The sequence below is a fragment of the Capra hircus genome, chromosome 11, assembly GCF_001704415.2.
Source record: "Capra hircus breed San Clemente chromosome 11, ASM170441v1, whole genome shotgun sequence".
Lineage (NCBI taxonomy): Eukaryota > Metazoa > Chordata > Mammalia > Artiodactyla > Bovidae > Capra > Capra hircus.
In genome coordinates, this window is record NC_030818.1 from 67461570 (window position 1) to 67488561 (window position 26992).

Here is a 26992-nt window from a genome sequence, read left to right on the forward strand (position 1 = left end):
GTGTTAGTCGCTCAGTCATGTCCAACTCCATGCAAACCCATGGACTATAACACACCAGGCTCCTCTGTCCATGAGGTTTTCCAGGCAAGAACACTGGAGTGGGTTGCCATTCCCCGCTGGCTGAAGGGTGTCTGGGAGAGTTCTGAAAGGAGTCGCCCATGGTCTGAATGGATGCTTTGGAGAGACTCCTACTCCTGGTAAGGGAGACCATGACTGCGGCAGGAGCGCCTGGAGATGGGCTGGAGGAGTGGGAACCACTGAACGCTGGAGGCCCGACTGACTCCATAAGTGACCAGCCGTGTGACCTTTGGCAAGACTTCAAACTGACAGAGCCTCAACTTCCTTATCTTAACAACAAAGATAACAGTCATCCTGTTTATATTACGGAACTTTTATGAGGAACACATACCATAGATAAAAGTGCTTTTTAAAATCATGACTTCTCAAAGTTTATCTTGTTCTCTTCCTTTATAAAACAACGCTTTTTCCTAATCTTACTTCCCTTCCATGCTGTAACAGTATTTACTTACTGCTACTCTCCCAGTTCTTTCAGTTCAACCACCTTCCACAACTGCCTCGCCCCACACAAGCAGATGCAGGTTCTGGTTTGCAATGCTCCTGTTTCTCTCCTAGCCTCCACTTGCCTCCCCTTCCCCATCGCTTTACCCCAGATGGGACAACATTGCAACTGGTGACTGTATCTCAGCCTCTCGTTCCTCCAGTGCACACCGAGACTGGTAGTCTGGTCACATCAGTGAAGCTAGAATCACTCCCAAGCCTCTCCTCAGTCTCCTGAAAGCTCTGTAATTTCTACAAAGGAGGCACCCTTCATACACAATAGAAGGCATCCAAGGCTCTCCTTGACAGATTCTCTCACCTTCCTGCCTAGACTTACTGCTCCCTACCCCTCTTCATGTACAAGACAGGGCAGGCAAACCGGACTACATATTATCTCACAAATAAACGTCTAATGGTTTTCCACTATCTCCCCTTAGCTAACGCATTCTACCCAGCTGCAAAGCTCCCAACTCCCTGTCACATATTCCAACCTTCCAAATCCTTTACAACTATATCTGCCTACATCATGGAACCTGGCCTGGCCCCCTGTCTAAACAGATTCATTCTCTCTCAATTCAACATTAAACATTTCAACACTAAACTGTGGGTCTAATGTCATTTATCATATTTTACCTTTCTTTAAATAGTTAATTATGTAAAATTATGCAAATCCCCCCCTTCTAAAAACCTAGAGGAGACCACAGTAGAGAGAACTTTCCCACAGCTCCTGATGCATTCAGCATGGTGCTCCTCCCACAGATGTCACTTATAACTCAGCCATTGACAAATCTCTCTAGCTGAGAAAGAGTATGATGCTTCTCAGACAATAAAGTATACAAAAACCACACTTATTCAGAGAAATAATTCTCTATCAGGACATCACAAAAAGAAGGCACTTATTATTTAACACACAAATTCAGGAAAAGACTTCTGTGTACTAGATACAATCTCTCAAAAACTGATTCCTAACACTGAGAAGTTTAGCCCAAAGCTTGTTTATGAAACTGGTCACAAGGAATGTTCTGAAAATCTGATTTTCTGTAACCACAGAAAGTCAATCTCAAACTCATTTTACCAAGTGCAAAAAATCCTGTGACACAAGGTCTGGAGAATTTTCAGAAATAAGACCAGAGCTGCACTATCATCCCACCTTACACACACAGGAAGGCAAAATACCACAAAAGGCATTAGGCAAACACTTGAAAACCTCTGGGAAGTTCACATCTCACTCATTTATAAACTGAGAGAAAAAACCTAGGCTGAACAGATACAAGTAAGCTTCCCAATAAGAGGACCACATCTCATTCTTCTGAGAATTCAGTGTTCAGAACAGCCCCTGGTAATAGCAAGTGCTCAATAAAAGGTCTCTGAACTGAAAACGGGTTAAATGTTTCTAATGGTACACTGAAGGACTTTTCCCTGCCCCAGGAAGATCACCCTAATAGTCCCATGAAAGTGAAAGTGTTAGTCACTAAATCGTGTCCAACTCTTTGCAACGCTCCACAGACTGTAGCCATGGAATTCTCCAGACAAGAAAACTGAAGTGGGTAGCCATTCCTTTCTCCAGGGGATCTTCCTGATCCAGGGATCAAACCTAGGTTTCCTGTATTGCAGGCAGATTCTTTACTGTCTGAGCCACCAGGGAAGCCCAAATACTCCCATAACTGACAACAATTTTAAAATGTGACTCTCTACCCATCTTATACATTTTTCATAACCACTTTAGATATGCTACCATTTACCATAAAATTCACCTTTTCAGACTGTATGATTAGTGGTATTTAGTATTTCAGAGTTGTACAGCCATCACCTCCATCAATTTTATATTTCCATCACCTCCAAAAAACCTATATCCATTAACAGTCATTCACCATTCCCCAACCCCATGCCTTCAGCTCCTGGCAACCATCACTTATTACTCCCTCATTTCTACTGTGGTGAAATACAGAACATAAGGATTACTGTTTAATGGTCTGTGAGTGTGTAATTCAGTGGCATTGAGCACATCCACACAGTTGTACAATCATCACAATCATCCATCTCAGAACTTTTCATCATCCCAAACTGAAGTTCTGCATCCATTAAACACTAAATCCCATTCTCTCTGCTCCTCAGCCCCTGCTAACCACTAGTCTACCTTCTGTCTCTACAAATCTACCTTAGATATATATCCACTAAACACTAAATCCCCATTACCTCCTCTCCTCAGCCCCTAAGGATAACTTAGATATAACCTCGTATCAGTGGAATCACACACTGAAGGACTTTTAAAAGAGGGCTGGGCTCCACTGATAGCTGGCAGCCACAATTATTCTATAAGGCTATAAAGGACAATGAACTCTAATAAGGCTGTCAATGTCAACCCCCATGCGACTTTGAAATAATAACACAGTTCATATGTAATTACCAGTATAGTCATCAAAGTTGACTCTTCCTCTCATTGTGTTCACAACTGACTCTGGCTGTTCAAAAATTTCCTTCTGCATAAAGGAACTGAAGTTGCCTAAAGTAATATAAATTGTATCATTAAAACAGAAACTAACACGCCAAAGGATAGGAAATTTATATTCAACTAAAAGTCTATCTCGTTCAATATAACCTTAGTAAATGAAATTAAACAAAAGGTCATGCAGTAGAGAACAATATTCATTTATAACACTTTACCCTATGGGAAGAAAAATAAGCTAGTATGGAGGAAAATATGCTTTTATTAACTTTATACCTAAAATATGCAATTACAGCAAAACAGAGGAGTGGGACAAGCTTAAGGTCTAGAGTCAAATCTAGATTCAAATAATGGTTCTATTGTTATTATCTGCAATTCATGGGGTCGCAAAGAGTCGGACACAACTGAGCGACTGAACTGAACTGAAGAGGCTCTGGGAAACTCCTTAACCAGTTAAATCTATTCTAGCAGCTACTTCACAGTGTGGTAGTGTGGGTTAATATAGTAAAGACTTGACATATACAGCCATTATGCAATAAACTTTAGCTTATTTTTAACTACAACCCCATCAGAAAGGACTATAAAAACCACTATCACCATAATCACAATAGTTAATAGTAACAAACATTATGTAGAGCTCACTAAGCATGTCAGGCACTGTTGTCAGGGCTAATCCCCAAAACAACCTCAGTGAGGTAGTCCTATGATCTCCACTTCATATATGAGAAAACTGAAGCACAAGGAGAAGAGAGGAATAAAGAAGAGAACACAAACTATACTTATAAAGAATCTTAAAAATATCAGTTCAGTTCAGTCGCTCAGTCGTGTCTGATCTTTGTGACCCCACGGACTGTAGCACGCCAGGCTTCCCTGTATTATTCAAATGATTGAATTCTTTTTTAATGTGAGAAACAACAAACCATGAGTTAGTTGGTACCAAATATGGTCAAATGAGCAGATACTTTCTCCAAAGAATCATCCCCCTTTCTGGTGTGAGCCCTTCACTATCCTGTGTTATCAGATTCCTACACCAGGACAGGAAGGAGGATGTATCCTTTCCATCGAGGACACTGAGCTATAACAGGACAAAAACGTTCACCCTTCATGATCTGCTGGAGTTCCATCTGGAGGGTCTGCACAGCTCGTCCAGGGTGATCTCCCGCAGTCCGTTTAATTCGATGGATAGAAAGACGGCCATCTACCACTGCGGCGACATCGTCATCCTCAAGAAAGATGACGCGATTCGTGTGTTCGATGACAGCACTACAAAATGTTCCAGGAGACAGAACAATCAATAATCTAGGAGGATTACTATAAATATAACTATCATTAGAACAAAAGGACCAAGTTTAAATACAAAGTTGCATCTGGCAGTATCTCTGATACATTTCTGGTTATCAATGCTATTCCTTACAGAGAAATGGAGGAGGGGGTGGTCAATGCAGACAATGAAAAACAACCTCGGTCTAACAACCAAAGCCAAATTTGATAAGATCAGATCAGAAGGCACGGTTATTTCCTTCTCATCCTACCCAGCACCAAGTCTTCCAATTTTAACTCCTAAATATTTCCCAGAGTTTCTCTGTGTGCACCACCACAAACCAGTTCAAGCTACTACCAGCTCTCACAGGACTACTGCAGCAACCTCCTAGCTTCCACCCCTGTTCCCTCTAACCTCCCTCCATCCACTCTCCATTTCTGCCAAAACGTGTATCAAAGGTCAATTCTAATTAAGATTTCTCCCTCACCCAATAAACCACCTGACACCTTCCCTTTAGTTCTCAGGAAAATATCAAAATGCCTTTACCACGCCCCCTACCTCTTTCTCTGGCCTCATCTCCCACCAAACTTCCTCTCTCTACTCGACACACTGACACCCATTCTAGCTCCCACAGGCTGATCCATCTGCAGAGAATGAATGTTCTTCCCCTCCACCTCTTCACTGAGTTAACTCCTAGTTATCTCCTTAAGTCTCAGTTCAAACATCACTCTCTTAAAGAAATGTACCAGTAGGAAAGTTAAATCACTCTATCACAAGCATTCTGTAGCTCTTGTCACAACTAGAATTCTATACTTGGTGATTATTGACTAAAATCTGTCTCCCCTCATTAAGGAAGAGATCCTTAATGACAAGTAATATTTTTATTTTTACTCACCGTTGTCTCCTGAACCCAGTACATCACTTTGCTGGAGTGTTCAATATGAATGTATGAGTGAAAGAAAAAATGTTGAGATGCTCTCATAACTTCCAGCTTACTTAAGCCCCAACTGTCAACTCTGTAACAAGCCTACTTAATGACAGCAATGACACATCTCAGCACTGACTACATACCCTACACACCTGTAAAATTCAGAAAATAGTGAAGCTTGCTTTCCCACTGAGATAATACACCCTTTGCAGTCCTAACCTGCATGAATATTCATTTTTAGATCCCCTTACTTTCAGGCACAATGAATGACTCAAACACCTGCCGGCAATTTGGGTGATTCCATTTTATACTCATTACTATTTAAATTTCATTTATAAATGCCTCCAAGCATCCTACTGCATTTTCTCTCAAAATGTTTCAGTCTAGTACTATTTCCTATATAAGTGATTTTGCTGCCAGTTATTTTTCAATCAAAAAGATGTGTCCACACTGGATTAAAACTACAATCTGGGTAAGCAAGTATACTATCATTGGTATGATGCTAAGCCATTCTACTCTCCAACCTAAAAATCTCTCCTCCCAGGGGAAGTTTGGGAGAGGACTGATACATATGTGACTGAGTTCCTTCACTATTCACCTGAAACTATCACAAAATTGCTAATCGGCTATACCACAATACAAAATAAAAAGTGTAAAAAAAAAAAAAAGTAAAAATAAATAAAATCTCTCCTCCCTATAAAACCTGGGTTATAGCTCTAAAAGAAGAGACCAAAAAATACACAAGCTCAAAGTAAATATATCAGAGCAAGTCTCAATGACCATTATCTCTTCTTTGTAGATGGACCTACATACTCTGAATTGACAGAAAAGACATTCTAGGACCCCAGAATGGTCACCTTCACAATCTTAATTAACAAAGTTCTCCTATACAGCATGACTAGATTTATACAAAATGACTTTTTGGTTTCCTGCAGCCTAAGAAGCTTTACTGAAACTTCTCTCTGTATCAACCAGTGACGCTCACCTTGCATCAGAAGCAAAGTAATATTCCACTGCTTTTTCTTCAACAGGGAAAAGGCAAGTTGTGCTGTCCACACGGGAGAGATTACAGCTTCCTTTCTTATCTTTGCCTAGAGCATGGAGTTCAAGGAATTAGCAAACACACAGAAAACCATGGCTGATTTATAAATATACAAAACTTTCTACAAAATTAACAAAAAACCATAGCAATGCAAAATAATTCCAGCAACTTTTCAATGCCAGGTAGATCACCCTATTTCCATGCAATAAGCCAACAAGAACAAAGGCATAGAGTGAAAGAGCAACCATCAGACAGCGTGGCATATACAGTGCTATGTTATGCATTTTTTAATGTAATATTTCTTTTCCAAGTAAAAGGCAAATGATGTCACTAACTTTTTAAATGTATGTATAGCCTTATTTTAACTTTAAACAAAACTTAATGGAATTAATACATAAAAATTTGTGCACTTAAACATTAAAATTACATTAAAAATATGAAAATTATGCAATGAAAAATAAAATGAAGGCTAGTGGCATATTTTTATTACCTCCAAATAAAACTTCTCTAGATTTTAAAGGTAAGTAACAAATCAAAGTTCAGGCTATACTAATTCTGATTTAAAAACAAAACAATGATACTAACTATGGTATACCATACAAGGCAGCTACTGCTAAGGACCGGAACTATAAACCCAGAACCTCTCCTTTCTTAAAACTGGATTTTCTTACATTTCTTTTAAGTCAGGATAAAGTGTACTCCTTTTGTAAGGGTAACATCTTTTAATTCTAGCACTTTAGAATTCTGGCATCTCTACTTAACTTGTTAAGCTACTGATGAAGAATTTCTTTTTCCTCTTTGACTAAAGTCAAAACTGGAAGGTAAGTTTGACCAATTAGTCAAATACAGAAAATACTATTAACTTAAGACTATATATATAAATTCTCAGAGACAAAAAAGCACCTTTCTCAAAGATCTGGACACAGCAGACCTTATAACCAATGGACACAATGGCCCAAGAATACTATAAATACACTTGTAAGAACTCATACTGTGTCCATCCTCTAAAATCAATGTGTACAAAAACTTGGTAGTAACTATTCTTAGTAACATATATCCAAAGTTCTCCACAGTCCACGATTATTTGATGTGATTTAGGCATGAAAACAAAACAGCTCTTCCCATCCATACCCAACAGTAGAAATGACACGATGCTTTTAAAAAATAAGTATAAGAAGACATCTCAGAGAAGACAACACTACAGAAAGATAAAGCAGGTCAGTGTTTGCCAGAGGCTGGACACAGGGACAAGGGCTGACTACAGAGAGTCAGCTGAAGGAACTTTATAGAGGATGAACTGCTCTTTATCTCAACTGTGGAGGTGGTTATATAACTGACTGTGTTTGACAGAACTCATGAAATTGGACATCAGAAAGAATGAACTTTATTGTATGTGAAAAAGTAAATTTAAAAATAGGCAAAAGGACAGGCTAGCACCTACATTTTTTTACATAAAAACAACTAGCTTTGCTTATAAAATGTCCTGCTGGGGTTGAGTTTCACCATATTCTTTCTTCCAATACTGGTTATTTCATTCTTCAAGTAACAAGGCATACTTAATTACAATATATAGAAGAAGTAAAGGCATCACTGCCTATTTAAATAAACATTGCTTACATACATCTATACGACTCTTACAATCTGTAAAATGTCTTCCATCTATTGATTATTTCACCAGATTTAAGTGGAAAACAATTATCATCCTACTTTATTTGGTCAGTGGTTACACCTGGAGAAAAAGCAATGCCTGAAAGCCACTCCCATGTTTTCCCCTGTACACAGCCTCTTCAACAAGAGGCTGTACTTCAAACACTTTTTACCTACTAAGAGCTAGAAAAATCATGATTACTATAACACAACCCCTGATCTCAAAAATATCTGTCTCATTATAAAGTTTTCTTCCAGCCTCTTAAGATCTTAGCCAATATTTTTCTATTGCTTCTAAAAGCAGCCTAAGACAATGTACAATGCTAACATGTAAGTAATAAATATATGCAAGCAGAATCATTAAAAGAAACCTGGAACTCTGGATCCAAAATTTATACTGGTAGACTAGCTTTACTTCCAAAGAGAGTTGGAGGGGAAGAGGAAAATAAATTCTAACACCTCAGGATTTGAAGGTTATTTAAGGAAATAACTGTCTGCTCTAGATAAAATAGTGAAAGCAGCCACTATCTAAGGATGGATAGGTTTAGAGTACTTTGTTAAATCTTTTTTAAGAAGCCAAGAATTATGCATCAATAATATGGGTTTCAATCTCCTGAATTTACCACTCCCTGTGTCTTTTACCTGAAAAGTGTTTAGTAAAAAGGTAAACTAAAAGAACACATCATTTTTTGCTAATTATATCAATAAAATGATCCAGTTTGTATGGCTGAAAAGATAAATGTCAAACATAAATTTTTTAAAAATGCCAAATTCAAACAAACCCAATCAAGATATTGAATGTAAATCGAAAAGTAAAATGTCATGCATAAAACAAAATCCATTTAAACATATTTCAGCTAAATTATTCAAATAACTACCATGGAGTTCACTCTATAACAGCCTAACACACAATGCTCTTTTCCTAATCTTAGCATCTTATTTAAATAATATATCCTATATGATTTTAATTTAAAACAAAGAGAAAAAAAGTTACAATTTCAACCATTTTCTCAAATCTCAGAGATCTTAAAGAAACAAATTATTAAAAGCAGTTTTCTAAATGGCAAAAGCAGACAGACAAAATATACTCTGCAAATTAGAAAAATAAGGTCAAAATATGTTTCCCCATAAAATAAGCACATTTTTAGAGGCCCAGCACATTCATTCACTCCAAGAACAAAGAATTAGTAAAGAATGAACAAAAGAGGATAAAGGTTCCTCCCCATCCATGCAGAGTGCATTTCCCACCTCTTTCTCCCTGTGATCCCCACCGTGTGAATTTTGATCCAATCTGAGTCCTAGCTAAGGATATACAACAGAAAAAAATTCTACTCGTCAGAGAAATTACAAAAACAAATCCTTTTCATGTCTAGACAGAACTATATATATGAGTGGATCTGATCAAATGGGCATTTAATCAATTTATGGAAAACAAGTCTTTATATCTACTGCACTCAATTTATACATTTTCCTCATGCCATAATATAGGAATAGTTTTTACCTGTTCTGTAGAGAATTGGAATGTGGTCAGTAGACAGTTTATGCTCACTTCGTACACCAATCAACAGAGGGCTTCCTCGTCTGTTAGTACAAAATTAAACAGAATTAAACCATTTTTTAAATAATGCAGTAATGATACAAAAGGTAAATATGAAGAAGGAATGCTATTCAAATAATGCTTAAATTCTCCCTCTGAGGTCGACTTCAGATGTAACAAAAGAATGAGTTTTTTAAAAATATTCAAAGGTCAGCAAACTATGACCCACAGCCAGGTTTGTCTTTTACTGGAACACGGCCATGCCCATTCTTCTACTTGTTTCTACAGCTGCTTTCACACTACAACAGCAAACTGAGTGGCTGCCACAGAAGCGACATGACATGGCCAAGAAAGCCTAAAATGTTTACTATCTGGCCTGTTTCAGAAAGGGCTACCCAGGTGGTTCAGTGGGTAAAGAATCTGCCTGCAATGCAGGAGATGCAGGTTCCATCCCTGGGTCGGTAAGATTCCCTGGATGAGGGAACAGCAACCTACTCCAGTATTCCTGCCTGGAGAATTCCATGGACAGAGAAGCCTGGGAGGCTACTGTCCACAGGGTCACTAAGAGTTGGACACAACTGAAACAACTGAGCACACTTTCAGTATTACAGAAAAGGTTTGCAGACCCTTGTTCTATGACGATGCATTAAAAAGTTTATCATTTTTAACATTAAATGGAAACTTTCTTTTGATAGATGAACAATATATGAACATTCAACACTTTATCCTTAGTTCCTCTGACTTTTTAAAGACTCCTCTCCTTATCAAGTCTTAGGCCTCCACACTGTTCTCAAAAGGACTTAATGCTTAGGCTTGAATATCCCAGCAAAAGCAATAATCGTACAATCATCGAGGACTCTGTCTAGAATATTTAGTTCCAAAAACTATGGATATTGTATAGAATACCCAACCTCCAAATTCACAAAGTAACAATGGTGCCCCACTGCAGACAAAAGGCCAATTACAAATGCCAGAATGGTTCTGCTTTGTTAAGGGATTCCGTCACATAGAAGAATAGTTAAACAGATAAGACACGTGAAAAAAAAATACAGTCGACCTCCATATGCATGGGCTCCACATCTGCAGATTCAACCAACTGTGGATTGAAAATATTCAGGGAAAAAAAAATTCGAGAAAGTTCCAAGAAAGCGAAACTTGAATTTGCCACACACTGGCAACATTTTTACACACTGGTAGTATATACATTGGATTTACAATTATGTACATAAGATTTGCATCATATTAGGTATGTAAGTTATCTAGAGATGCTTTTAAGTGTACAGGATATGTGTACAGATTATACGCAAATGCCACACCATTTTATACAGGGGACTTGAGCATCCATGGGTTTTGGTATTCACAAGGGTTTTTAGAACCAGTCCCTCATGGATACCAAGGGATGATTCTCACAAATATCTCTAGAAAAGGCAGAGTCATTGTAGTGAAGGATCATTTTATAGTGTAAAGAGAATACGCTTATAATTCAAGTTTCAAAATACATATAAATATTAGTCATGATTAAATTTATATATACCTTGTGCCAACTGCTTGGCCAGGAAAATGGACACTTTTAAATACAAGTGCAAAAGCACCTTCCTATAGAGGGAAAAAAAAGTGCATCAGCAATATGTATTATAATCAACTGTTAAATGAGAAATGCCTAAAATATACTGACTTCAGCACAGAAATTTTCAGTTCACACACTGCTCTTTTGCACTACTTTATAAATTAGCCTAAATTTCAGGCAGACACTTATTCCAGCTTTGATGTATCCAATATTCACTTTTTAAACAAGCCCACTCTTAAAACAGGATTAACAGATAATAGTTCCAAAATAGAGCATTATAAAAGTCACCTTTGTACGTGCTACCAACACTTCTCATGTGTCCCATACTATGCATTAGTAAAGGAAGGGCAGAGTCAGAAAAGATACTAAGCTCCGTATTCAAAACTCATTCTCTAGCCCAGAAATTTGACATCACTGTTAACGTTCATTCTTTTTAAACTTGATGTGCTGTGTGTGCTGTGCTAAGTCGCTTCAGTCATGTCTGACTCTCTGCGACCCTTGATATTGAGACATATGCACACACAATCATAACTATTAACATGCACACCATACCACCCCCTCAACCCAAACTCCTCAGAGACGGGGTCTAAGGAAATCAAGAATGAATAAAGGAGGAACACAAGGTAGGAGAGGGAAGGAACAGAACAATCTGGGTTATACAATGAGTAGAAACAAAAAAAGGCTGGGAAAGCACAACACTCTGCCTTGAGTAAACGGAAGGAACAGTCTTCTACCTTCTCTATCTTCCTCATTCCTTTTGCTGCAGACACCATAAGATTTGGGTGGAGATGGGAGGAAGGGTTGGACCTTTACAGAAAAGTAAAGAGCTTTCAAATGGGAAAGCTAGAGTTGTGGGGATAGAAGGGTGGAATGGAAGTCACTATGTATTTGGACCTTTGTGTATCTTTGGTATCTTTAAAGTAGGACAATTGGGATAAAAAAAAAAAAATACCACTTTTCTCTTGAGCTGGGAAATATTTTTATGAAAAGGTACAGTGCCAAGTAAAAGTCCCCATAAGGAAAAATTAATTGACTGTACTGGCTCAAAGACATGCACACATTATCTCAGAATAATAAGTGTGTATTTCACCAAAGCTACCTTTTGCTAAGTTATTGACTGGGAAGAACACTTTAATGAGCAGGAAGTGAGAAAGTGATGAATCCCCAACTTACGTACTGTATACATGCTTGTGTGTGGTATGTATGGGTTTGTGTATGAGTATGCACAGTTTTTTGACAAACTCTTTACATTTAGACTATTTTTCATTCCTATGACACTAAATTATAGTGAAAGAAGTAAAATCATTAAAGCAGCAGTCTCAAAATTATTCAAATTGAATAGTTTTGCATATATGGAGGAATAAAAGCAAAAAATACTTGAAAAATTAGCTAGTTCCTACTTATCATATTTTAAGTGTTTGTTTGTTGTGATTAACATTGGCAATAACTATCTTTAAACTGTGGTTTAATACCAATTGTTGGATGACTCTCTCCACCAAGGTAGTAAAACTTGTATCTTGACTTTCCCGATTGTCATACATGTACTTAACAAGCTTGGCAATTGTCTCTGTGTCTGTTTCAGACTCAAAGTCATAGCCTTTACTTTCCTGTAATTAGAAAGGAAAAAAAGTTGATACATTTAAGGAAATATTCATAGTATCTAAATCTTCCACATAATTTTTTTCCTTGACAATCTCATTAGCCAACTTCTAGTCTTTTTTTGACCACCATACAGCCAATTATACCTACTGTTCAAAATTAAGGTCACCATCTAATTATGCGGAACCCAAAATAGTAAGGTATTCCCTGTGAACAAATATAATACTTATAATTATACAAATCTATATATGCCATATAGGAATTAAATAAATTTTAAAATAATTAAAATATAATGAAATACATAACATTCACAAAACATTAATTTCATTATGAACATAATGATTCTTTCTTTAATGATGATATTTCACTATCCAATCCAATGGTCATTAGCTATATGTGGCTGTTTAAATTTACAGTGAAATAAAATTTCAAATTTAGTTCCTCATTCATCCCAGCTCCACAGCCATACATGGACAGTGGCTACCATTCTGGGACAGTACATGTATATAAAGTTTCCATCATTGCAGAGAAGTTGAACTGGACAGCTCTGCTCAATCACTAATAAAGGTCATCATCATTATCATGACTATGTAGTATATAGCTATTTAGGGCATAGAACCTCCAGTCAATCTGTCTTAAGTCTTCTGATACTCTAGAAACTTTTAAAAATGACAAACAAGGTCTCTCACAATGCAAAAGAGACCCTTCCAAATTCTAATTTTATTGACGCTTTTGGGTCATTTATAATAAAGCCAAATAATTATTTCCTTTTCATATAAGAAACAAAAAAGTTCCACTGTCAACAAAGAAAAGTCCAATAAACCACCACACCCTGTAACTGTCATAGGAATTATTTAATCATACCTAGATAGGATTTACTGCACATACCCAACAACCTAAATGCTCTCATTAGAAATATTCTCAAAGACTGGTGGTCTTGTTAGGTCACTTTACTTACCAGAAACTTTTTCAAGTCCTTGTAGTTGGTGATGATTCCATTGTGAATAACAATAAATTCTAAAAAGAGATAAAATCACTGATGACCAAAAAACTTATAGGTCTAATAAACAAAATAAATTGCCATTACTATTAATAGATTTTTTTCTCATGTCAAAAAATTTGTAACATACTGTACTTCCAGGTGTAATCAAGTATTATCCAGTTTTCATCATCAGACTACCTTCAGGTAGATCAGCAGCACAGTCCACATGTAAAAGCACACAGTGCTTAGAAGTGGGCAGATTAATAGGATAAACTGGAGTTTAGAGGCATCAACTTCAGCTGTGGCTAAACTACCAGTCCAATGTCATCACGCAAAAGCAGCATGTTCCCTGGGCCAGTTTCTTCCATTTGCAAAATGAAAGGGTTGAACTAACTGTATTCTCACTTCTTTGTTCATTCATTCTTATACATAAAACAACCCAAAGTTTAAAGAGAAAGGCTTTATCCAGTTTACACTAAATGAATTCAAAACTAGTTATAGAACTTAGCAAGAAAAAAAGTTATTCAGTTCTATAGTTTATTTACCTGAGGTCCAGAAAATTCCAAGATCAAATACAGATGATAGTGGGATAATTTTTATTCATATTTTTGATTAAATAACTTTCAAAAATGTTAAAAATGTGATATCAAGAGTTGACAACATTTTTAGCCACTTAGAGTGTATGTAAAGACTACTACTGTGGATTTATTATTCAAAGTTCACGTTAAGTCAGGAGAGAAATTACTACTAAATTCACTTTTATATCCAATTATCAAAATTTTATTTTGATAACATTTGATAACTATCAAAATATATTTAAAGATCTAATATTCTGGTCTTACATTAAGTGAGCTTGAACTGAATGAACTATAAACCAAATGATAAAATAAACATGTCACTTAAAAAAAAAAAGGTCACTAGAATAAGATACCACAAAACACTATAAAAACTTTTTAAAAATTTTAATGCTAGAACACAGAGAATCATAAATAGCCGATATAAATCCTGAAGTTAAAGCCAAATTCTCAAAATATAATTATGGATATACATTTTCAGGAATCTTTTATAAAGATTGTCAGTGTTAAAAATTTCAGTAGTTAGCTTTCTAATCCAATCCAGTAATTTTGTGAAGTATGAAAAACCTAAAAAAGGTGGCTTCTGAATTAAATTACAAAATCTTACCTCAAAGGGATACATACACACAAATACATATGCATATTTATACATATATACATATGTATGTATTCACTTATTTTTAAAAACCATGAAAGAAGAGAAACTAAAAATTTTGTTAAATGCTTATATACAGGAAGAGATGAAATAAGGAGGAGGAAATAAGATAGAAGCTAGACTTATTTTAGTATGTCTTTTTTATAAGTGTGACCTCAGAGAACTATGCAAATATTTTAAATAAAAACTGTTTAAGAAAATCAATCTCTAAAATTCAAAATAAAATACATTAACAGAATGCTGTACCCAGCTAGCAGCACAACCACGTACAGAAGGATTAGTCCAAGTGATTCCAAAATACAGTAATTTGATTATACATCCCTAGAGAGATATCCCTTAAGTACATAAGAAATTAACAAAAAACAATAAATATACTGCTGTGGCAATGTTGACAGTATGATTCTGTTGTACATGTATCATTTGATAGATCATATAAGTATGTTGCTGGTGTTAAGAACTAAGTTTTTAAGTGTTATTGACAGAAAACATATAAATCAATGAGGTAAAATAAAAACTGTATGGCCCTGGATTTGAATTGGAAGCATTAGTGTAAAATGATCTGTATTTTCTCTTTAAATTTGTGCGTGTGTGCGTGCGTGTCTTTTAGCTCTGCCCACTGAAAAGGCCTAGGTGCAATAAGCACTTCCCTGGTTTATAGACTTTTTTTTTTTTTTGAGCACAAATATATAAGAACACAGTGTTAGTAGCTTGAACTAACAGAAGTTTTAAAAGGTGCCCATTTACTATCAAGAAGCCTCATAACAGAAATGTATCTCAGGTTTCCAAGTCTGCAGAAAATAAGCAGGATGGGATGGAGATTATTTCTTGTGTTTAACAGAAAATTCGGGTACAAAAAAGATTTTCACGACCAAGATAATCACAATGGTGTGATCACTCACCTAGAGCCAGACATCCTGCAATGTGAAGTCAAGTGGGCCTTAGAAAGCATCACTACAAACAAAGCTAGTGGAGGTGATGGAATTCCAGTTGACTTACTTCAAATCCTGAAAGATGATGCTGTGAAAGTGCTGCACTCAATATGCCAGCAAATTTGGAAAACTCAGCAGTGGCCACAGGACTGGAAAAGGTCAGTTTTCATTCCAATCCCAAAGAAAGGCAATGCCAAAGAATGCTCAAACTACCGCACAATTGCACTCATCTCAAACGCTAGTAAAGTAGTGCTCAAAATTCTCCAAGCCAGGCTTCAGCAATACATGAACCGTGAACTTCCTGATATTCAAGCTGGTTTTAGAAAAGGCAGAGGAACCAGAGATCAAATTGCCATCATCTGCTGGATCATCGAAAAAGCAAGAGAGTTCCAGAAAAACATCTACTTCTGCTTTACTGACTATGCCAAAGCCTTTGACTGTGTGGATCACAATAAACTGTAGAAAATTCTGAAGGAGATGGGAATACCAGACCACCTGACCTGCATCTTGAGAAACCTATATGTAGGTCAGGAAGCAACAGTTAGAACTGGACATGGAATAGACTGGTTCCTAATAGGAAAAGGAGTATGTCAAGGCTGTATATTGTCACCCTGCTTATTTAACTTCTATGCAGAGTACATCATGAGAAACACTGGGCTGGAGGAAGGACAAGCTGGAATCAAGATTGCCGGGAGAAATATCAATAACCTCAGATATGCAAATGACACCATCCTTATGACAGAAAGTGAAGAACTAAAAAAAGCTTCTTGATGAAAGTGAGAGAGGAGAGTGAAAAAGTTGGCTTAAAGCTCAACATTCAGAAGACTAAGATCATGGCATCTGGTCCTGTCACTTCATGGGAAACAGATGGGGAAACAGTGAAAACAGTGTCAGACTATTTTGGGGGGCTCCAGAATCACTGCAGATGGTGACTGCAGCCATGAAATTAAAAGACGCTTACTCCTTGGAAGGAAAGTTATGACCAACCTAGATAGCATATTCAAAAGCAGAGACATTATTTTGCCAACAAAGGTCCGTCTAGTCAAGGCTATGGTGTTTCCAATAGTCATGTATGGATGTGAGTCGGACTGTGAAGAAAGCTGAGTGCCGAAGAGTTCATGCTTTGAACTGTGGCATTGGAGAAGATTCTTTAGAGTCCCTTGGACTGCAAGGAGATCCAACCAGTCCCTTCTAAAGGAGATCAGTCCTGGGTGTGCTTTGGAAGGAATGATGCTAAAGCTGAAACTCCAATACTGTGGCCACCTCATGTGAAAAGTTGACTCATTGGAAAAGACTTTGATGCTGAGAGGAGTTGGGGGCAGTAGGAGAAGGGGATAACAGAGGATGAGATGGCTGGATGGCATCACCGACTCAATGGACGTGAGTCTGAGTGAACTCCGGGAGTTGGTGATGGACAGGGAGGTCTGGCATGCTGCAATTCACGGGGTCACAAAGAGTTGGACACGACTGAGCGACTGAACTGAACTGATCGGAAAATTCAAAAGAATAAATTTTAAAATTTAAAGAAACAATCGCTAGCCTAGTGCTTTATAAAACTGCACCTATTTGGGGAAAAAACTGTGTTGTTTCGGTGATGGTTTTATCTTTCATTTCTTTCAGCTGGGTAGGAAATTTTTAAAAATGTGTTTTCTTGAGTTTTCCATGTTCTTGTTAATACACGTTTCAGTAGGCTGCTGTCCATTAAGCCTGCAGGGGTCCTCCTGGGTATTTCTGAATTGTGTTGTGTACACGTGTGTCTGAGAGTTCAGACAGCTTGTCTTCTTACAGTACTTAGTTGTTTGCTTTTTTGTTAGATAAAACATTAGCAATGTATCCTTTCCATACTCCCTGCCATCAAACCCATTAAGATTTAAAATCTTTGTCAGATGATTTTAGAACTTGGGAGGTGGTAGTTAAAAAAAAAAATTCTTACACAAACCACCTACTCCATAAGCAGAGGCCTGTGAACCCTTCCCTCACAACTCTACATTTCTACTTCACGTAACCAACCTTTCAACCCTACCCATTTAGAGGAACAAACCAACCATGAAAAAGGGGTACACAGTTTACCCTCATCTTCTACCTTTAGTTCTGTCACATGAAAAAACCTCATTCTGCCCCCGTATCCTTCTCAAATCTTCACAAGGAGGAAAGTTCTCTTCTAGAACTATCCATGCTCCTCAGATCTGCTGTGTATGTGGTGCAGACTCACAGTGGAGAGGACGGAGAGAGGCAGGAGGACGCAGGTAGACTCTATGGCACTTTCCTCCACATACAAGGGCAGGCTGTCCCCTCAGCCCTCTCCTGAGCAGGTGACTCGACCCATCCTGGCTCCTCATTCAGACAGTTTGTCACTGAGGAAGAAGACTCACAGATGCCTGAATTTATTTAAACCTGGGTGGCTCTCTAATATGACTATATGACACAGGAACAATCCATCTCTAAATAACACTTTCTTCTAGAGATGACTCTGCCTATCTGTTTCTATGCTGCATCCATTTTTCCAGGTTCAGTGGTAGAATGTGGCCCTCTACTTCCTGCTGGGGCTTACTTGAAGCAGAAAGTGAATCCTTTTCCAATAATTTCACAGTACTTGTGATTTCAGACATCAGTTGAGATAGCTTACACTTTGTCAGCCTTCACCAATACCTTAATTCATTTTTAGATTTTGTTGTTGTTTTTAATTTTCTGGCTGAGCTGTGTTTTCATTGTTGCTCAGGCTTTTCTGTAGTTGCAGCGAGAGGGGGGCTACTCTCTGGTTGCAGTCCAGAGGGTTCTCCTTGCAGCATCTTCTCTTACTGTGGAGCATGGGCCCTAAAGCACACGCGTTCAGCAGTTGTGGCGCACAGGCTTAGCTGCCCTGCAACATGTGAGATCTTCCCAGACTAGGGATCAAACCTGTAACCCGTGCACTGCAAGGTGAATTCTTAACCACCAGACTACCAGGGAGGCCCATGCCTTAATTCTTGACACTACAAGGTGGAACTATCAATGAGATCACATAAGCTACTGTTGGGACAAATTTGTAAGACAAAAATTCATTACATATTTCTCGACTGTCAGAACTGAGCAGTGTGATATAGGTAGGCTCTGGAGGAATAATGGTAACAAGTTATCTGGGTATCCAAGTGTCTGAAAGACCTCTCTGGAAATACAAATATATAATATAGAGAGAAGACAGTTATCAGGGAGGGTGCTTATTACATAGTTTAATTTGGATTGATTATTCTCCTACTGCAGAGGAAAGAGTACTTTCAACATAACATCTGCATACTAAGAGGTAGTATAGCAATTAATCTCAGTGCAAAACTAAATCAAGCTTTCTATCTTCTGGAAAAAAACTTAGTTTGTTTTTTTTTTTTTAGAAACTAGATACTCTTTTCTATCTAGTTTGCTGTGCTGTGCTTAAGTCACTTTAGTCATGTCTGACTCTTTGCGACCCCAAGGACTGTGGCCCACCAGGCTCCTCTGTCCATGGAATTCTTCAGGCAAGAATACTAGAATGGGTTGCCACGCCCTCCTCCAGGGATCTTCCCCATCCAGGGATCGAACCCCTGTGTCTTACATCTATCTGCACTGGCAGGCGGGTTCTTTACCACTAGCGCCACCTGGGAAGCACTCCCTTTTCTAGTGTACTGAATTTTAAAAATTGAAGCTCTCACACTTTTTAAAGGTCTTTTTTACATAAAGTAGAATTTCTAACCTACAGGTCTATGTAGAAACCAATCTGAACTGGACAAACTATGGATTCAACATGCAGATGAGATTTCCTCCTACGGTTACCCTGATACCCACACTCAAAAGCATCCTATAAAAAACTGCTTCAAAATCTTTCTGAAATCATAATAGTGCAGCAAAACCACAAGTAAACAACTGCCTGCTGCTGCTGCTGCTGCTAAGTCGCTTCAGTCGTGTCCGACTCTGTGCGACCCCAGACAGCAGCAGGGACTGGGGATTCTCCAGGCAAGAACACTGGAGTGGGTTGCCATTTCCTTCTCCAATGCATGAAAGTGAAAAGTGAAAGTGACGTCGCTCAGCCGTGTCCAACTCTTAGCGACCCCTATTAACCTGTTATTTCAAATACTCATTGAAAACCCAAGAACCATTTTTCTGCACAACTTTTTAAGGCAAGAAACTGCCAGCACATCACATGGGAAGCCATTCTCAGCGCTGTTGGCTATGAAAGTGGGCCTCCTCCAGGGTCTGGTTGATGTGGAAGTAAGGGCCTTGGCACAGCATGACTGCTCGGCACAGGCTGGGGATGCTGTGGGCTGGACTGGCGATGAGGTGGTTTGAGCTGCTTTCCAGCCCACTGGCCCTGTCTAGGTTACTGATGCTGTTGTTATTGCTGCTCCCACCACTAACACTGTTGGAAGACTATGTGTCCCAGGAGTAATGAAAGACAGGGTTTCTACCACTCCTTTGGTGGTTTTCTTCAATGCTTTCCTTCTCCTTTTCCTGCAGCAAAGGTACTCACCCACCGCAGCTGGCAGAGGGGAGTAACAAGGCCCCAGGAGAAGAGGGAACAGACAGTGCTGTGTTCAGTGGTTGCCACGCCCACTCCCTCTGGCCGCAGCTCTCACTGTATGCAGTATCCCTCTCGCTGTAAGTGGTACCCTTACTTGAGCATCTGCTCCACATCCACCACCACAGCCACTGTGATACCCAGGCTTAGAGTCTTTATTGTTTCCACTGAAAGGAACTAGGGTTCCTTAGAGAACTGGCTGATTTCAAGTTTGGGGCAGGATTAGAAAAACCTGCACTATCTTCAACTACCAAAATAACAAAGACTACTGGACCTACTTGGATCACATCAAAAGTACTCAGGAGTCAACCTGAAGAAGCTCCCAGTGACTAAAATTTTGTGCATCAATATAGATAACTACTTCAGTGTTTTGAAACAAAATATTTTAAATCCATGAATTTATAATAACAATGAAAAAATCTATTCATCTTGGACCATTAGAACCACTTCATTTGAAAAATGGTAAATAAAGGGGGAAAAATTAAACATTTATCCTGCCTTTCCTAGACAATCTGTACATCTGGGCAATCAATCTGTTAACATGGAGAAGCTTCTCTTTATCGAAGTATTTAGACATAGAGAAGCATGAATCGTGTGAAATGACACCACAGGATGCATGCCGTTAGCAAGGGACTGTAGGAAACTCAATAGTACAAATAACAGAGTAAGCTGCAAGGAGGAAAGGAGAGGAAAGGAGAAGTCTCTTAGGAGACACATCAATCTGCTAGGCCCTTACTTTTTAGAAGCACACACTTACATAATTACAGAGTAATTGCTATGATATCCAGTTATCTGTGATATATGTATCCATGTGCTACCTACTGGCTTCCAAAATACAAAGTGTGTACAATCCGTCCATACCATTATTTTTATCAGACCGCTGGGGATGGCTATTGACAGGATTCGGTTCACCATGTGTTGCCCAACGAGTATGAGCTATTCCAAGGTGTACATCAAATTCTATATCCAAATCCATATCTTGTTGTTCTGAAGAAGATAAAATAAAAAATTCCAATATTAAATCAAACTGTAGGGATAATGCTGTAAGCTGTATTTAAATTATTATAGTCTTATACCTGGAATATACAATTATTATAACTGAAGATCAGGCTTATTCAAACAGTAATTAAAAGACTTAGAGGAGTTAATGCAGCTGAAATATTTAGGGTAAATGGTTCCAATAATGACCCCAAAAGTGTGTACAAAGAGATAAAGCAAATATGACAAAATGTTGACAACCGGTAATAATAGATGAAGTATATGGATGACTAATGTACTATTCTTTCAATTTTTCTACAAATTTGAAAATTTTCAAACTTATGGTCAAAAAGAGTTAATGTGATCTTTAAAAATCTTATTTAATCCTTTCTTTGAAAAAAAATAAGTATCATTTTTAAAAAATTCACTTTCTCAGTGCCACACAACCTTATGACCACAATGTCTTTGGTCCCCAGTGAATGGCCTGTATCTCACACCATAAACTGCAATTATGCAGTTTCCAAAATCAAAGAACAGTCCTTGAGAACAAAGCAATACTAAGAAAGCATGAGGTTACAGGCTGGTGTTCCTCTGTTTTAAAAAGCAGGTACTCTAATTCCTTCTCCCTATGAACTCTTTGCTTCTTCCAGGGGAAAGAAAGAAAAAAAAAAAAGTTCTAGTATATATTAAGAATGTCCCCTTTTAATTGCCTACATACAAAATTCATTTGGCTAAGGAGGCAGATAACAAAGCTTATCAAATTAGGTGGAAATTAAGAGCAAACTGCTGAGAAGTCTGAACAGGAAAGTCCATGCAGTTTAATATACAGTATTTGTGGGTTTTATCCTGGCTAATCAAAGGTCATTCTAAAATACAAATCTGATCAAGAAACAATGCTTAAAATCCTTGAATAGACTTCCAGTTACTTAAAATGTGGTTTGTATCCCTAGTTACCCATATGAATCATCCTAAACCTGGTCAGGGATTTATGCATAGATTCTCAAATTCTAACACACAACTCAAAAACTATTTTCTCACAAGCTAAAGCCCCAACACCTTTTCACAATATACAAGGCCCTTCGCCATTTGGCCCCCACCTAACTTTCCATCCCCTTTCCATCCTCATCTCCCAACCCTCTCCAGTCACTCCTCAAAGCTCTCAAAGCACCTGTTACAAATAACAACAGCTAACATTTATGGAGAGCTTACCCTGTGAGAGGTACTACAGACACGTCCTCACTCCATTCCTATCACTCAGACCATCATCTCTACGCTGGGCTACTAAACAGAATCCTAACTGGTGGCCCTGTGTCCAGTCTTCCTTCTGTACAATCTAGCCAAAGTGATCCATTCAAAGCAGAAGTCAGATCACGTTACTTCCTATGCAAAATGTTCCAATGGCTTCCCAACAAACAGCAAAATCCATTGTTCTGAAGACCCTCTGTGCCCTCTCTAGCCTCCTCTCTTGCACTCTACTCCTCACTTACTGAGCTCTAGCCCCACTGACTTCCAGCTGCAAGCAGGCCAAGCCCACACACAATCTATGCACTTGGTGTTCCCTCTGCCTAGAATTCCCTCTTACAGACAATCACATGATCTTTGCTCAAATGTCACCTCTACCATACTTGTCCTTTATAGCACTGATCTCTACCTGATATGTATTTATTTGTTGTCTGGCTCTCTCACTAGATAGTAAGCTCCACCTGGGCAGGGACTTTGCTTATCTTGTTCTCTGTCTTCCAGGCCTAGAACAATGGCTGGTATAGAACAGGTACTCAATAGATATTCATTCTATTACTGAATCCTCACAATACAATTACGTACTATTAGGTATAACTGTCCCCATTTTATAGATGAAGAAACAGGCCCACAAGGTCACAAAACCTGCCCTAGGTCATGGCTATAGGAAGCAGAGATAGAATTTGAAGCCAAGACTGGCTGCTTCCAGAGCCTAAGATTAAAACCACAGTGTACACTCTGCTATACTATTACAATATTTGACATGTTGTCAACTTGGCTTCTACCAGAATTTAAGTTCTACAAAAAGAAGGAGCTTGTCTTATTATCTTTGAATCCTAAGCACTAAGCTATATAGAGCAGATACTCGAATTTCTATTGGTTAGCTCAATCAATCAATGGAGAAAAATCATCAATGTCTTTTCTGATTTAACGGTGTTCTAAATAATTAAGGCAACCTGATAAATGACCTCCAGAAAAGTAAGGATCACCGTTTATTACTACTTAACAGGCCAATACAAGCAATGAAAACACGTAACTATCTTTTTTGGATTAAGGTTAACTGTAATTGAAAGCAGTATGTCCCCCCACATACTGGCAAAAGAAAGTACATCAGAGAAAGTAACAGGAGTCTATAAAATGAACCCATTTCAAATTCAAGGTAATTACCATATCTAGTACACTGTTGCCAAAGGAACTTTATTTAAGGTCTAATAAGAAAAAATCATTGCTACAACAATACACAAATTCCCCACAAGTAGTATTTCAGGTTTTATAGATTAATCATGGCTCCAATCCTGACTGTTTCTATTCACTGTTACTCCACTCTAAAGCCATGTACCCATGTTCCTTATTAATTAAACTGAGAGCTCATTCAATTCCCCAACAGTTTATGACATCTTTTATACTCTAAGACTCAATTCTATGTAGTCCCTCAATCTCTACCTTACTCAGCTTTCTTTCACCTCAAAACTGTTTAAATCAGCTTTTCTTTTGCCCTTAAGCCCTACGAGGCTAACTCCCTACCTATGCCCACCTTTCTGAGCTGGAATGCCTCAATCACTTCCTTTCTTGCATCTTCTCTCTTCCCCCTACATTCACTCCCAAGGCTCTTTGTCCTCTGTGTACCTTTTCTCAGATGTCATCTTTCTTTTTTTTAATAGTCCAAACATATTTAATTTGCTGGTAATAATGAAATACCTAAACACCTACACCCAGAGAACAAATGTTAACATATTAATATAATCATTTGTGTTTTACAGCTTCAAGATATACAATACTAAAAAAATCTTTAGTTGCCACGATCTAGGATAGCAATCCTCTTCTGCCTTTCCTCTGCTCCCAAACCTCACTGGCTTTACTGCTGACACCATCTAAAGTCAGTACCTGCTCCTCTGAGCTTCAATTTCCTCATCTGCAGATGAGGAAGATAATTTTACCTACTCCACAGTTACAATGAGGACTATACAGAAGGCATTCAGTCAAGCGCCTGGGACACAGAAAGCAACAAATGTCAGCAAGTATTATCAAAGTTAGAAGCTACCAATAACCAGTCTAATGACCTTTTTTGAGATGTCTTCCTTCCCTTTTGTCTTAAGAGGTTAAACACTAACACTTGCTGGCAATAACAAAATAAACACTACAAATATCCAAACAACACACTCCAAATTAACAAATGTTAATTTCTAGCCATTTATGCTTTAAATCTATTTAAGTCCTGAAATGTAAAAAATAATAATAATGCAATTGGTGCCTCCTTTATACTCTACTTCGTTCCCTTCCTCCCCAAAGGAGTCACAAGAACGTTCCCACCTGTGCCTTCAAACTTCTATTGTGCTAATACAGCTATAAATTATAGTGTTTTTTTTTAATAGCACAATAGTGTACATATCCTTCCACAGGTTTTGTGTTTTTTTTTCACTTTAATATTAGGTTATCAGAAAGCACAGCCAGATCTGGTACACGCCTTCCAAAAGCTAAATATGGTAATTCACTGTCACATACAACTTATTCTCCTACTCCCTTGCTGGTGGACATTGAAGTTGCTTCTAAACTTTGCTGTAATGCCGTCTTATTGTCATGTCTCCTTGTCACAGTGTTTCTTTCGAGTACACGCCCACGAGTGGAAGTGCCTGGCCATCAGGGATAAGCATCTCCCATTTAGACAGTGCCAGACTGCTCTCCCAAGGGACTCATCAGGTACAAATTTACCAGCTCTGTCTGCAAGTGACCATTCCAGAAAAGGGATCACTTTCCTGCAGGAGGGAACATGTTTCAATTTGATGACATTCAGAGATGGTGATTCTGGTCACTATCTTCCTTTCCAGCCTCCGATACTCACTGACCAACAATGCAGCTTTAAAAGTATCTACCATTCCATCAAACTTGCCTTCCCTATTCTTACTTTGACCCAAGCTAATCTACTCAGAAGGTCCTCCCTTCTCACCTTCACTGCCCAAATATAATTAGCAGCCAATCCCTACATATACTTCCCCAACTTGTGAGAACTAGCTCTCCTCTGAATCTTAAACTAATCTGCTTGTTCTCTCCTATAAAACCTACTATATCCAACCTGGTAAACAGGATGCAATGCACACAGTAGACCAAATAGTTATAACCAAGTTTTTCAAGTGCAGCTGTTTGGGTGTCTGCTTTATTCCAAGCTCATCTTATCCACAACAGATTCAAAATAAATACTGTCATAATTTGTTGAACAAGTACAGTTGACCCTTGAGCAACACAGGGGGTTAGGGGTGCTGACTCACTGAGCAGTCAAAAACCTACATGTAACTTATAGCCAGCTTCTGGATCCAAGGTTCTACCTCCACAGATTTAATCAACCATGGATGGTGTAGCACTGTAGTATTTACCACTGGAGGGAAAAAAGAAAAATCTCCATATAAATGAACCTGCACAGTTCACACCCACGTTGTTCAAGCATCAATTGCACCATGAAGCTCAATGTGTGGCTTATGCAAAAATTAAAGATGACTAAATCCATTGTTCTTCTCTTTCACCCGTACCCCTTTACAGTGATAACGATGGCATCCATATGAGCAGGTATATAATAAACAACCTACTGTTTCCTGTGTTTTGTGGAGGATTTTTTTATATGTTTTTTCAATCAATTTACTTCAAACTACTTGCTTTGTTTTCAAGTTTTCTGTGAAAAATAAAATGTATAAGCATAAAATAATGAATAAATACTGTAAAGTATACCCTGCATGATGGAACATATATCTCTGGCAACTACTTTGTGCTCGGGGAATCACAAGGTAAAAATATGATAGTTACCTGATTATATGAGACCTACTAAAAGGTGCAACATCCAGACTGATGACGCATCCAAACTCAGCATTTTAGTCCAAAGTGAAGACAAGCACCAAGTGAAGCCACATGAATAAGGGCATTACTGAAAATACTTTTTGTCTTACGAAAGGACCTTCCTCAGGAATGATGGCTATTTCCCTCCCCAGTTAATACCATTTCTGAAACAAAGGTACATTAAAACCAGTACAAACAGTATCAAAACTACTTTTCTTCCTTCCCTTCAACTTTAAGAATCACTATTCTTAAAATGGGCCCCAAAATATGGGAGGAAAAATAATTTGGTAAGGAAGGGAGAAGGAAGAAAACAGGAGGGGGGACAGAAAACAAACTAAGTACATTACTGTGAACTTCTTCATCCAGTGCCTTAACTTTTCCTTTCTTCTTAATGAGCTGGATTTTGCAGGCATTGGCTTCCCAATCTTTATCATTGCCTCCGTCAATTCCCACACCTGAATCATTCAGAGGTAGAAAAGCAAGATTTAGAAATTGGCTACGACTTAGAAACTATGACCATAAGGCAGAACTTATAAGTGAAAAATACATTTTTTTTCAGCTAACTAATTCATTCACTTATCAATTCAAAATTTACTGAAAACGTACTATATGTCAAGAACCATGATAGCCACTAGAGACAAAAATGAAGAAAATTCAGTTCCTGTTCTCAAATTTCTCAATGGTCTATTGAGAAGACAGACA

At 38.1% G+C, this 26992-nt stretch overlaps 1 protein-coding gene across 2 annotated transcripts in view; it reads right to left on the bottom strand.

The window, feature by feature from the left end:
- Window positions 1-26992, bottom strand: part of GFPT1 (glutamine--fructose-6-phosphate transaminase 1) — a 66567-nt gene that overhangs the window by 26877 nt on the left and 12698 nt on the right. Inside the window, exons 3-11 of one of the 2 annotated variants that reach the window (XM_018055446.1) lie at window positions 26638-26745; window positions 21113-21238; window positions 13544-13602; window positions 12459-12593; window positions 10954-11015; window positions 9384-9463; window positions 6179-6284; window positions 4104-4267; window positions 2966-3061 (exon numbers count right to left, since the gene is read on the bottom strand). In XM_018055446.1, the coding sequence (XP_017910935.1) occupies window positions 2966-3061; window positions 4104-4267; window positions 6179-6284; window positions 9384-9463; window positions 10954-11015; window positions 12459-12593; window positions 13544-13602; window positions 21113-21238; window positions 26638-26745 (936 nt within the window). Of the gene's footprint in view, window positions 1-2965; window positions 3062-4103; window positions 4268-6178; window positions 6285-9383; window positions 9464-10953; window positions 11016-12458; window positions 12594-13543; window positions 13603-21112; window positions 21239-26632; window positions 26746-26992 lie in introns of those variants that run through there. The other variant, XM_018055447.1, reaches the window with a different exon arrangement.